The sequence below is a fragment of the Aythya marila genome (assembly GCF_965140915.1).
Source record: "Aythya marila genome assembly, chromosome: 5".
NCBI classification, from domain to species: Eukaryota; Metazoa; Chordata; class Aves; order Anseriformes; family Anatidae; genus Aythya; species Aythya marila.
The window spans coordinates 53,890,402-53,904,373 of record NC_139046.1 but is presented as its reverse complement, the minus strand read 5'-3'; the positions used below and the strand labels follow the sequence as shown (position 1 = coordinate 53,904,373).

At 43.5% G+C, this 13,972-nt stretch overlaps 1 protein-coding gene across 5 annotated transcripts in view; it reads right to left on the bottom strand.

Annotated features, from left to right (window-relative positions):
* NAV2 (neuron navigator 2) overlaps positions 1-13,972 on the bottom strand; it is a 397,581-nt gene that overhangs the window by 218,771 nt on the left and 164,838 nt on the right. For 2 of the 5 annotated variants that reach the window (XM_082761142.1, XM_082761143.1), the window contains exon 1: positions 6,297-6,811. The exons of the other annotated variants lie outside the window; for them this stretch is intronic. In XM_082761142.1, the coding sequence (XP_082617268.1) occupies positions 6,297-6,554 (258 nt within the window). In that variant the 5' untranslated portion in view covers positions 6,555-6,811. Of the gene's footprint in view, positions 1-6,296; positions 6,812-13,972 lie in introns of those variants that run through there. 5 annotated transcript variants of the gene reach the window in all.

The window sequence follows — 13,972 nt, the reverse complement described above, 5'->3', positions numbered from 1 at the left end:
AAACCAATGATGAAATAACCTCTTGAGTTTATAGAGCAACCTTACAGCTTTTGTTCAAATGCAGGGCATTTGAAGAAGGTAGTTCTTCAAATTAAATGACAAATTACTGAAAACCCCATATTAATAATCACAATAGAACACTTTATAACTTGTTACCTCGTTTGTTCTCTGACAACATTTCACTTGGACCAAACACCTTACAATTTATCATATGTCCCTATAAAATAATAATCAAAACTATTATAATCATAAATAGGAGGGTTTGGCGACTTAAGAGACCCAGACTGCTGATACAGCAATCTTCTGGAAGAATATAATTAAGGACATAACTACCATTACATAAGCAAGCTCATCGCAATCAATACTAACTTAAAATCAATTTTGTGGTTATAGATTTTGCTAGCCTAAATCTATGCCTTTCCTTAGATTTTTCCAACTCTTCACTAAAACTTCTTTGTACGCATCCTAAACATGACTTCATTTGGCTTCCTCCAACAAAGCAAAAAGCCATCTTTTTTGGTTATTAGTATTACTAACTACATTTGTCAACATTTCTTTTATAAATTAGCACGGCAGTGTTGGTGAGACTCGACTCCACCACTGAGGCAGCTTGTGTAATGGCTTTGAGACCAGTGTGTGTACATCTGATTTTCAGCTAGAACCAGATTAAGCCTCACAAGATTCCTACCCCTTCTGAAGACAGCTCTATACTAAAACTGCCAAGCCCACCATCATGAATAAAAAATGGCTAATGCATGTGAGAAACAAGGGCATAATTTTTCTGCAATTTTTTTTTAAATCTTTCCCCTCATGAAGCTTCAGATTAGCAAGAAGTTGATACGGAGTTATAAAACTGCTTTTGATAAAAATAATTAAAATTCAGAAAAGCAATTACTAATATCTGAACTATACAAATTCCTCTGGATTGCCAGTGGCATGGGAATGGGGACAGCAAGACAGAGAGGGCTAACTGATAGCTTATAGATTGCAAGTCACGCGTGGCTCGTGAACCAGTTGATGTCAGCCTAGATTTGAAGTGTGGAAAACACTGGAACAACCCATTAAATAATCCATTTGTGAGTAGCTAGACTACTGCAAGGCAGCACACAACTGACTGAAATACTCTATGAAATTTTTTGGTAGTGTACTATCAAGCTGGGAATGGCTACCAGGTAGGTTTTTACAAGGATCCTCAAGGGAGCATCTCTACCATTCCATGTTGTCATTAACTTGGAGAACAGAAGAGTTAATCGGAAAAACCCAGGGATGTTTCTAACCTGGATGGGTGTTGCAAACAGTTTGGGAGATACACATAGAACTTAAAATGTGTTTAACAAATTGGGAAAGCAGTGTGAATGGAATTTCACTAAGAGAAAAATGCAGTGTAAAAATAGAAAATGGGAGCTATCTGAGCGAGGTAGTTTTATTGCAGGCAATGATATCATGCCACAGTGAATCATAAAAAAAAAATATGAGTCAACAGGGTGGATTTGTTGCCAAAAATTAAAAATAAACTAAATCCTTTTAAAAATATCCATCAATTGAAAACTCAAGTGTAGGATAGGAGAAGTGATACCTGCTGCACTCAGCTATAATGAAGCAGAATCAAGTGTCCAGCTGGAACAGAATTTTTTACAAGAGATTTAGGCAACTTCTGCTGAACTGGGGTCAGGAGAGAGCATGAATAGTTGTAAGAGTTCTAGAAATCCTGAGAGAAACAGCTAAAAGGATTAGGTTTACTTTGAGTAGAGGAAGAGAAAAGCGAGGGAGAACCTGCCAACCCCTAGTGAGCACCTGTCTACCACATCTACCAAGGAAGGGACAAGCGAGCTGCCCAACTCGCAGCCGGAGAAGTGCACGTTTGGTGTCTGCAATCCCACTGCCACCCCTCCCTGCCAAACCTTAAGGACAACCGTGTACCCAAGCAGGGTGCTTCAGGTGATGGCTGAAGACACGCTTTCATAGCAGGTCAGACTGATGCCTGTCCACAGCGACTCGAGGTGCTGGAGTGGAAACGGAGGACCAAGGACTTTGTAACGTGCCGGTGGTTATAGGACTACTGCAGTTACTGAAGACCCAAACAGTAACTGCTTTTTAGGTTCTGCAGAGAGCAAAAATAAAGCAGCTGAAGTATACAACAAAACAGCAATGAACACGGTAATTAAATCCACGATGTCCTTCAGTGGCTTTCACAATAACGTGGCAACAGGCTGCGTTCTCGCAGCAGCCTCTTCCTTCTTGCACCCTGCACAATTTCACCATGGCCAAAGACTTCTAATTGGCAATAATTTTGGCCTTACATAATTAATGCAAATTTGGTAGCCAAATACAAACAACTTTTTCAGAATAACTAATAAATACCACGTTGTATATGAGAGATTACTATCTTACTATCTATTTGACAGAAGTTTCTCTGGTAACAAAGTTAAATATTTCCAAAACAATGCTCTCTAAACATGGGTGTAATTTACTGGCGCTGTTTTCAAATTAGACGAAATAAGCACAAGTGCAACAGTAGAGTACTGTTGTGCACAACACGGGGAGTTTAATATGGAAAAATGAATGGAGCATGTATATCAGTAACAATAAAATAGGCACAATACTGCCATGATTCATCGACCTAAGATTTCAGACTAACATTTACAATGGGCTTGATGCTAAAACCCTCAGACCTTTCTTTGGAAAGTGCCTCTGAAATGCACTGAAGAATGCTTTTTATAAATTGCACAGCATTTTAAATAACCCATTGCCCTTATATGGCCTTTAGGCACAAAATTTCCAGTTACTATAAAATTCAGCTTACACATGTAAAACCGTAACAAGAAGGTTCAAAAAAAAAAAAAAAAAAAAAAAAAAAAAAAGACAAATAACCACACAGCAAAACATAAAGAAGTTCTTGCTGGTATCCTACTTTCCCAAGTAGGACACTATGATTTTCAGCATTTTTTAAAAAATGAATATTTTAATGAATACTACATGCAGTGCCCATGTCTTTTGAAGAATTGAGATCCAAATGAGTACAGTCTGGCACTGAAAAGCTGACGGACCTAGCACTGGTGTTCAGGTGGCTTGAATCATCCAACAACAGCGCTAGAACAGGACCTAGTACCTTCATGTTGTGACTTCCAGTCTATGCACTGCACACAGCCTCTTCTCTAGAATATATCAGTACAGAAAGCGCAAGGAAAAAGGCAAACATGAATTCAGTGTGGAAGCACATATACAGCCACGTTGGGGGAGAAAGATTCATACATATGCGCAAAGATTTCACTCTGTAGCATCCCTCCCATCATCTGTAGGCAGATGTCCTAAACATTAGGTCAAATGAGTTGCTCTTTGTCCTTATTTTGTCTGTGCTACTGAATTTTTAATTATGTAGTGCAGAGAGGACCGACTTCAACAGGATTAAGAGAAACTCCCTTAAATACTCCCAGAACATCCTGTGGCTTGGCGATTATGAAACTCTCCAGAGACATAATAGAAGTCTGAAATCCTTCATGTTGAAATAGAAGCTGAACTCAGATATCCTGCTCTCTTGAACAGATACTCTAACCACTCAGCAGTTGTATCAAAGCAACGCTTCTCTTCCAGTTGCGTTGAAAGTTGTCTGATGCCACCTTGGCTTTTGACAGCAGCAGTCGATGCCTCTAGCTCTAAGAGAAAGTTTGGGGATGCAAATTCCAAGTTCAGCCCCCACAAGGAATACAGCACGAGACACGCTGATTTCAGTCATTTTTATTTCTTGTCCTAGGGTTTTGATCCAAGTGTCAGAACCTCTTCGCAACTCTTCCTCCATCCACACAGGAAGATTTTCTGTCATTCCTGGTGGGCTGCAAACCCCTGCGGGGACCCAGATCACCAGAAGAGAGGTGCCAAAACACTCAGCATCAGTCCATTTTCTGGATCTAAACTATAAATGCCATGGGAAGAATGTAAATTCTCTCCCTGGCAGGGGAAACAGAATGCCAGGTGCCTGCACAGTAAAATGGCGAGGGCCATATTAGTGCTTAAAATATCCAAGGAAGCAGATGATCACCCCATAGCACATATATATATTCATTTAGTCCTAGTGCGGTGTTTAAGACTAAATTTTGTGGGGTTTATTATCAGAAAACACTTCTACACCTGAATATAGCTGAAGGTTTTTCCTGGGATAAAAATGGTTCTGCTACCAATACGCCACCTGGCAGCTGTCCCTCTGTCCCATTCCTCCTCCCACTCCTTCACAGGGGAAGGGAGGAAAAGAAGAGTACCCTTGATATAACTGATCCGGAAAGATCTCCCTTTGGATATAAACCGATGTCCCAGATCACTGCCTTGAATGGCAAAACCCTGCACGCTGATGTGGGTAGAGGAACTAAGGTTGAATCAATAAGAATAACATAAGAGTACTGTGTTTACCCACGATAATGGATAGTAAAACAAACCTCACTCGTTCACACCTTAAAAGGTGCTGGTCACCCGCTCAGACTTATACACAAGAGAGGTTACTGAGCATGACAAAGCCTAGGATTTCTCCCACTGCCTAAGTTATTAACGCTCAAAATTACCTGACATTTCTTTTGCACCAATCTCTTCCTGTTTAAATACAATAACCCAGCTTGAAGACCCTTTCATCATCAGGATATAGAAATGGGGTTTTGTGCTACAGCTGTACATGTATAAGAAGGGTTAAAAACAACATGCTATTCTATTCCCCTCTCTGCTGCCAACAGCTACCACTCTGGCAGGATCTCTGGTTATAATGTAAGATCAGAAAATGTTTTTCAATAACAATCACTTTTGCAGGAATGTAAATTTCTATGCAGAAACCAAGGTGCATCAGAGAGCACAGCACATAATGAGATTTTGCTGACATTTCATAATTACAAGGACAGACACTAGCACAGGGGAAAAATAGCATTTGTTTCCCTCTTAAGAACATGATGCGATGCACAGGTCAGTCTGTCTGCTGCCACCACCCTGACACCAATACTTGTCTGTCTCCTTTTTCTGCTCTTGGTCCCCGAGGAGCTGCTACAGGCATGCTAGCCCAGCCTCACCGGCCTGATACGTCACTCTGGCTACCAGCAAACAAAGTGCAGCATATCCAAAAATCCAGGGCACGGGGCCAAACCCGCCCAGTCGGTAGTCATGCTTTCCTGAAGAGAACAGGGTTACGGGGCCACAGATTTCAAAGCCTAGATGGCAGGGATGACTCATTCTTCCCTGAGGAAGGAAAAGAAAGCAGAGAAAAGGAGAGAGGTACCCATCATCATTTCCGATCCGGTACAGTGGTAGCACCACCTTCTCCTGGGATGAGATGCCCGTAGGAGAAGCCTGTAACGTATCTGTCTGTTTCCAAAATTCACCATGCTGCTACCCAGCAATCTCTGTAAGATGCTAATCGATTCTGCTTGCTGCAGCAGACCGTTCGTCTGCTTTGCTCATGCCGTAGTACGCTAGCACACGAATGGCTCACGCTGCTGCTGAGCACACTGGGGTATCGGCAGCACAAGGCACTCTGAGCCATGCTGAAAACGTTACAGTGCTGATAAAAAAGGAACTGAGATGAAGAATGTACGATTCTCCTCCCTATGCAGGAGCAGCATCTGTAAAAACAATAGATTTCACGACGCTGTGGATGTTTTCTAAAAAATGCAAATTGATAAGAGGCTGCACCTGTGATGTCACGCACACATAGCATTAAAACAGACAATTCTGCCTGAATATCCCTCTCCTATGTAAGCTATTTAATGTAGCTGCACTGTGAATGACACTTGTATTGTACCCGAGCATAAAGCACTGCCTCCCTTCTGCTCCCCACACAACTGCAAACACCAGACGTTCACGCAGCTAACGCGGTGTGACCACAAGCAAATACAATCTATGTTCATGACAACCAGCAATCTCCCCACGTCGCAGCCACAGAACCCAGCCAACGCAATCAGCACCTACAGGACGGACACAAAGAGCGCACCCCAGCAGCAGCATCCCTGCCACCTCCCTGCCACCAACCCCCAGGTGCAGGCAGAGCCAGTGCACGAGGCAGCGCAGGGCAAGAGCACGCACAGCACCATCCCTCACAACCCCAGTGCCAGCCCCACCAGGCTAGCGAAATTACAAAATCACCCCTTGGTAAGAGATAACCACTATGTGGAACAGAAAACACCCCGGCACTGCAGGCAGATGTTATTACACACATGTACCCCCCCACCACTGCTCACACCACTGTCCACCTCATAAAACCTGCTGCACGCATTCAATGTGTGACTCCATTCTCCCGTACACCTCCCCAGCCTTCGGCGCTTTCTAACCTGTGTGTCAAATCCATTTTCTACCGAGCTACTCTTCCTTGGTGGGAGTCCATCTCCTGCGTTTTCTTGCCCGTTAGGAGACTTGAGAGGAATCTGGCTGGAATAGGATGGCTTCGTCACCTCCACCTTGTTCCCAAACTTCAGGTAACAGGGCTGTGGGATGGTCCTGGCCGTCGGGACGTGCAGGATCGGAGCAGCGCTGTGGACGGGTTTAGGTAGTCCCGATTTCATTTTGGAGGCTACCAGGATGGCTGGCATTTTCTCCTTCTGCTTCCCTAACACGTTTCTGTCAGCAGCAGCAACGGTGGAGACAGCAGGCAGGGAGAGAGAAAAGGGCACGGTTGGGGAGCTGCTGTGCTAGAGCAGCCTGGCTGACTGCAGGGATCTCCAAAACCAGCTCAGAATTAAAAAAAAAAAAAAAAAAAGCTTTCAGCCTAAAATATCTCGCAGCTTCGTGCCAGCCTTCCACCTGTTTCCTCTGATTTTATTCTCAGTTCCTCGCCACTGTCCTCCTCCCTATTCCTGCTGCCGTTCAGCTCGCTCCTTCGTTTCTCCGGCCGGGTTCTCCCCCTGGCAGCAGCAGCAGCAGCAGCAGCAGCAGCAGCAGAGCCGCCTCTCGCTCCGTCTCCCCGTCACTGCATCCCCGAGCCCCCCAGGAACCTGCTGCTGCCGCAGGATTTCCAGCTTAAGATGTCTTTCTCCGCTCTGAGCCGAGCAGCAGATGCAGCTCAGCGCCTTAATGACTGATGCCCTTGGACGCCAGCCTCGCCGAGCCAAGCCTCTTAGAAGCCTTAAGAGCTGCCCACAGGACGGCGACGCCGGGGAAGGAGAAGCGCCCGCTCCCGAAACACGCCGAAATGCCCCGGATCCCCGTGTACGCGCTCAGCTGCCGGGGAGGGGGGGGAGCGGCCGCCGCCTCATGGTAGGCGCTGCCCGCGCCCGCCGCGCTCTGCCTCGGCTCCCGCCTGAGGCGCGGCCGGGCTCCGCCACAGCCCGGGGGGAGCCGGGGCGGCGCTGCCGGGGGAGCGGGAGCCAAAGCCTCGCCGGAGGAGGGGCCGGAGCCCAACCGCCTCGGGGCCCTCGCACCGAAAGCCCCGAGGGCTCCGGGAGCCTCCCGCCGAGGGGATGGCAGCTCTGTGAGGCCCCCGGCCGGCCCTCAGCCACCCCCCCCACTCCCCTCAGCCTCTGTGAGGCAGGGGAGGGTCCCGGTCCCCACAGCTGCACCCGCAGCCCTCCTGAAGGGGCTCGGGGCACCCCTTGGCCTTATGCCTGCCCCACAGAGCGCTCCCAGCCATGTGGCACCCCACATCCCTCCAGGTGCAAGGACAGGTTATTACATCTTGGGCTAGTTCAGACCCAAACCTGCAGCGTTTCCAGGGTGTGAAGGGCTCTAGGATGAGGCAGCAAGGCTAGGAAAGTGTTTTAGGAGTGAGAAAGCTCAACTGGAAATCAGATGAGTCCCCGCAACCCTACATCCTTCTGGGGATGTCATCTGAGATGACTTAGCCAAAGTCACAGAGGGAGTAAGAGGCAGAATTGGAAATGAGAGTCAGAATGTGTTACACTCTTGCTAAATGACTATCCTGCCTCAGCATTTCAGTGTAAAAAGGTCCTGTCCCCATTAACACCAAAGACTGTTTCAGAAGACATTAGGCATTGTTTGGATATTGTTTTGGGGTTTTGTTTTTATCTGTCTCACATTAACCCAAAAGCAAAGCCTGGACAAACCACCACCGCTGTCTGCCCTGTCTCCCACTTAGCATCACCCCCTGGTCGCCGAATTCCAGCTCCCACAGCACACACGAAGCTCCCACGTGAACTAGGCATTGCGTTGCTCCTGGGCCATTCAGCACATCTGAAAATATGTATCTATCAGCCCCACAGGCAGCTTTGTATTAACTCTAAGAGGGTAACTTTTTAACAGTTTATTTTTATGAGTAACTCAGTTTCCAGTCTAGCTCTTATTCCACTAATCTCAGGCTGGAAACAGCCCATCTCCATCCATCCACCTCATTGGGAGCGATCTTCCAACGTTTACCTCCCTGCCATAAAAACAGCACACAGTATCGGCTTAGGCACAACTGTATAGAAAATTTTAAAGCCCAACAACTTGACAAAGAAAGTCAGACTGGCCATACGAAAGGACTGGTAGTTATGGGAACAGAAATGTGTAAAATGCTATGATACCATTTCCATTGTCTAGTGCTGAAAACTCAGCCTTCCTAACTAAAAAGGTTGGGCTCAAGTACGAAAAGCTTGAAAAAGATCCAAGCCTGAAAGCAAGGCTAATTTTAGGCCTGTAATAAAATACAGTAAAGTTTAAAAACTATTAGAAGATCTAATTGACAGCTTTATTTTCTGTTCTTCACTTACACATTTTATTAGGTTCAGGCCACCAATCCCAGATGCACAGGACTTGCCAGGTTTTGTTGTTCTGTTTTCATCTGGGGAAAATGGCTAGGTTACAGTACACTAAGACAGATACATAGCTAATTTGAGTAAAATGAAATGATTCTTCCAATTGCTACTTTAATAATTAATTAATGATACATGAACGATTATTGATGATACATACTGCATCCAGTGGCAACGCATCTGTAACATGAGGCCATAAACTGTTTACAGGTCACATACTGCCTAGATCTGCAAAGATGGACAATGATAATTTGGTCCATCTTTTCAAGTAACTAATCATTATTTTTCTCTTAATAATTACTTTTACCTGTTTTTACAGCTAGCATTTTTAGAAGAAACTACTTTTTTTTTCTGGACAGTCAATGGGATCCGGAAACCATCACCCAGATTTCTGTATCTGAGCTTTTAGAGTAAGCAATATTAAAAAGCAAGAGCTTCATTTTTTCCTGCCAGAAATGTCAGATGAGCCACTAACTAGGAGAACATTCCCCTGCAGCTCTAAGATGATGAGTATTTTTGCTTGAATAACCACAACATTCTCCCTTATCTGCCTGAGGTCCAGTAAGCATCCACCCTGTTCCCTGACTGGGGGCATGTGGAAGGAAAAAAAATAAAAATGCTATAAACAAGCATTTTACTTCCCTGGAAGAAAATAAATAAATAAATAAATAAAACGAAGTAGTAGTGACTTGACTTGGCTTCTAGGACTGATTTTTAAGCTCGGGAAATGCCTTTGCTCAGGAGTCAAGCTGCGGCCACTTAGCGCCATCTGAGGTGCCAAGGCTGGTGTCAAGAACTGGCTTAATATTCTCAAAATGTTACTAAGCAGCCCAGTACTTCAGCAGAAGCTATTTTAATAGTTTGTAGTTCAAGAGCTTGTACGCAAGTCAGCACATTGCCCAAAACAAAACCAGTAAACTGAAAAAGCCAGGGTTGACTGCTCTTGAATCTGGACGAATGGGACGAATGTTTCTGGAAAGCTAAAACCATTGAGGCTGCCCTCATTGCTCAGACACTACCAATTAACAACTGAACCCAAGTGGAAAGAAAATGCCTATATGGATCGCACATGGCTATTGCAAGTAAAATGACCAACTTCACCAAATGCAGCAAATGATGAGAGAATCAGACCTTCCCTTCAAATTGTGCTCAAGATCCATCCTCAATGAAGCCAAAAGTTACATTACTGTTAGTGAACAAAATATGTAGAATTATTATTACAATTAAAAAGCCTCATTAAGTAGGCTGGTAGTCCAGAACTGCTGATGGAACTGCACTCGCTTCTTGCTTGCAAATATCTTTATCTGTGCTTTCCTTGTCTTTTAGGCATCGTAGATGCATCTGAAACCTTCATTTTCAATCCACTTGAATATTCCTGAGATGTCACCATATATACCATCAATATCAGAAGACGTAATTGTTCTTACAAAAGCATTTTTGTCAAACAAATGCTGCCAGAAGGCCAGCTGTCCTATAGGCTGTGGGCACATCCAGCCTTGGCTCAACTCCATTAACTTCAGTGAAGTTATGACAGGAATAAATATGGACCTATTTTTGGCACCGCAGGCATTTTGCACATTCAAATCCATCCGTTGTCACTGATCACAGTATCGGATATGTAAAATCCCGATCCGGTCTGCAGATTTATGTCACCATTTCATGGAAGAACCATAAAGGTATAAATGTGATCAAGCTGCTTTTTTTTTTTTTTTTTTTTGGTTGTGTTCCCAAAAGAGAAACTCTTGAGGTTAGAAAACAGGAATAGTGGTGGAGGCATTATATAATTTGGCATTCGCTCACCACAGCAGTTATAATCTGTACATGTGAGTTCTTTATATAGAGCAAAGGAGAAAACCTTGGTTCTGTTCCCAGTTGTTTTCACAAAAATCTCCTCTGTATTACACTAATTCTGATCTAAAATCCCTTTTGTAATCCCCTGACATGTTTCTAATTCACACTGGGTTTAATTCCACCTCATTTTATAACAGTGTCATGCTTTAACAAATACACAAGGTAAATTCTATCTGGACAAGAAACACCCTTGGTGCATTTTTAGAAGACGCACATAAAGTTTCACTTGCAACATCAGTGGTGCAGGCAGGACTTGCACATGGTGACACGAAATGGCACCATTTTAATTGAGCATCTTCTGAAAAATGTTCCCATTTAGTACTGTTTCTGTAGCAGAACATTTGATGTTTTTGTAACGTCATCATGAATTGTAGGAGCTGGCATCACAACCACATTGAAATAATTTGCCTACCTCTTTCCAGACTTTTTTTTAATTTTAAATTTCATGATGTATTTATCATTGGATTACATGACCAGCATTTTACTTGAAGATGACTCTGGTAGTGCTTTACTCAAAAGCTACATACATTTCTACTGTTAGAGCCAATGCAACAACACCGAGCTGCTTCTTCAATTTCATTTTGCTGCAGTTGGTTTTGGACCTGTAGCCACCTCACCTTCTCAGGATCTAGTAAAACTGGGCTCAGCTGGCAGGAGACAGACATCCTAACAGCAGTGCTCTGACTGGCTTTGGAAAGGCCCCTCCTTCTGACTTTAAATAAATTCCTGAGACTTAAACTCAGCAAGAACAGGAGTGGAAGGGATTTAGGATGCAAGAGCTTGTTTCAAGTAACGCTTTCGGCAATGCTGTAAGTTTCAGATGCGTATTGTAAGACCTTGTCTGACTATACTGTGGTCACAGCACTGACCACTGTGTAACACCTAGTGCATAATGCATACATTTTATGATCCTACCAGCCTAGCTTTGTCACGCCAACCTACAGCTCACCTTGATTCACTATCTGTTAACATCTGTGATCATAAGTACAAACATCTTCCCATGCCACTAACAGCACCTGGGATAAATATTTCAATACCATTTTTAAAGGATTCTCACAAATCACATCCTCCCAACAGGGATGTGCATCTGGGTATTCTTAATCTATTCATGTGTCCTTTGTTTCCTCAAGGTTAACAGTACCAGCTCCTATATTATTTTATGCCTGATTTGACGTTGTCCATGGCTTCATGTATTTGGAAAAGCTAAGAAAGCATCTGTGACTAGAATCACACTAATGAGCACATCACAGAAGGAAGGTGGTGATAATCCAAATACCACTAATGCACTTCACTGGTAAAGATCATCAAGTTAAGGTGAAATATGAAGATGAATTAAAAAAAAAAAAAAAAAAAAAAAAGTGCTCTCTTCCCTGTGCTGCTATACTCCCTGTCTTCTCGAGAAACACTGGGGAAAGAAAATCCTGGAGTTACAAGCTATGTCACACCATCAGCTGACAATCTCACGTCATTATTCCTTCTGAACCTTGCTGTCCCTCACTGGCACATTTCAAACACAACCACTCCATCATCTGCAAGAGTGGTCATAGCCTGAAGGTAGGCAAAAATCACCTGAGAAGCAGATCAAAAGATAAGGCTTTATTTCAGCTGGATCTGCTTAGGCATTCCAACCTAGCCTAAGCTGCCATAAATTTCTCCCACATTAGCAGTTTTGAACAAACATAAATTGGCCAAATTACCATCAAGCAACTTCAGCTGTTTTCTGAAGACCAAATGATGACTGTTCAAACAAAATGCTGACAGTCATAAAGCTCTAAATCAGACAGCTCTAAATCAATATAGTTTTACTACAGCCAGAGCCAGAATTTGACATTAAAATGTCAAGTATTAATCAAATCTTACTTAAATTGCTGTTCCAATCCTGTCCTATATTCACATTATCTCCTTGGCCATTGGTGCACGTAACCAACAAATTTGTATGAGAACAGTCCCCTTGCTTACTGAGCGCAGGCACACAGCTGGGTTGATGACGTACAGCACAGCTCTGGAGCCGTGGAAGTTGTGCTTGCCATGCTCACCAGCTGGGTATCAGAGGAACACAAATATCACCCTGCACTTGCAGGCTTTGCCAAGTACACTTTGCAACCGAATTTGGTGCCCAGGCCTCTCCAGTCTGCAGGCAGCCACTAGAAGCCAAAAAAAGAGAGCGTTCCCACAGGGCAACCACTCAGGAGCGGTTCTCCACTGGAGGTCACCTGCAATGCACCACACAGTGTCATAGTGATTAATTGCAGTGCTACGAACTCCAGCTTTTTCTGAATGTGTTAGCAGAATATATATAACAACCTGGGCAGTTCATAATGATATAAAAGGAAACGCTGAAAGCACTTAACACGATGCCCCAGGACGAATGCTGCCAGCTTCCACGGCTCCTTCAAAGATAGATTTGTCCTGATTTAATGATAAGGCAAAATCCAAACATCCTCAGAAGGTAAAGGTGGGGGTCAGTGGCCCTACTGAAATTTTTAAGTCAGAAACTTCCATGAAACTTCTTCAAATTCACACAGCCATAACTGAGGTCAACCTTAAGCCCAGCAGCTGTAACTGTTCTTAAGAATCAACTTGCACAAAGTAACAATCACCGTAATAATGATGTGCCACCTCCATCTCCAGTGTGATAATCCATCACAAGGCAGTTTGAGGAAGACTACCATAAACTGTGGATAAACAGAAAGTACCAATTTGGTTTATATTGAAAATGTATGTATATATCATATATATTATTTAAATATATAAATACAAACAAACACCAAACATCACGCTCAGTTTAAAACCAGAAAAATTCAAAAATCACTTTGCAAGGAAATGTACAGGACACAATTACTCTTTCTGCCTTCTAGTCCAATACTGAATTCTCAAGCCTGAAGACCACCAAGCATCCTCATGCACGGTAAGACCAAGTTTCCCTTCTCAAGCATCCTGGCATCTCCTTGGTTCTCCCATTAGCAAACTGCTAACTGCCCCTCCTACTGCTTTAACAGAGATTTTTCCAAGCTTTTGCAGTATCAGTCACCCAAATATCACGTCCAAGAAGTCACTGAGTGTTGCAATGTTTTGCCTATTTTGGTTTAATAACAAAACAAAGGAAGTAATGATTCATGATGTTTGTTGCCTTAAACAGGCTCGATATTTCAATATTTAACTTCTTGTGTTAAGTGACAGGATATTATTCTATCCTGAGGTTTCCTGTCACCCAGAATTTTACATATGGTTTTTTATTCAACTTACACTGTTTAAATCTACAGTATAAAGGCCTGACAGCATCGCATTTACCTTAAACATCTCATCCCATGATTTCTAATAGTGCTACTCAGCGTGTTTGGAATATTTTGCAAACGTGTCAGCGTCGAAACCCCACACGCAGCCCTAGCATGCAGTATCACCCCCAGAGA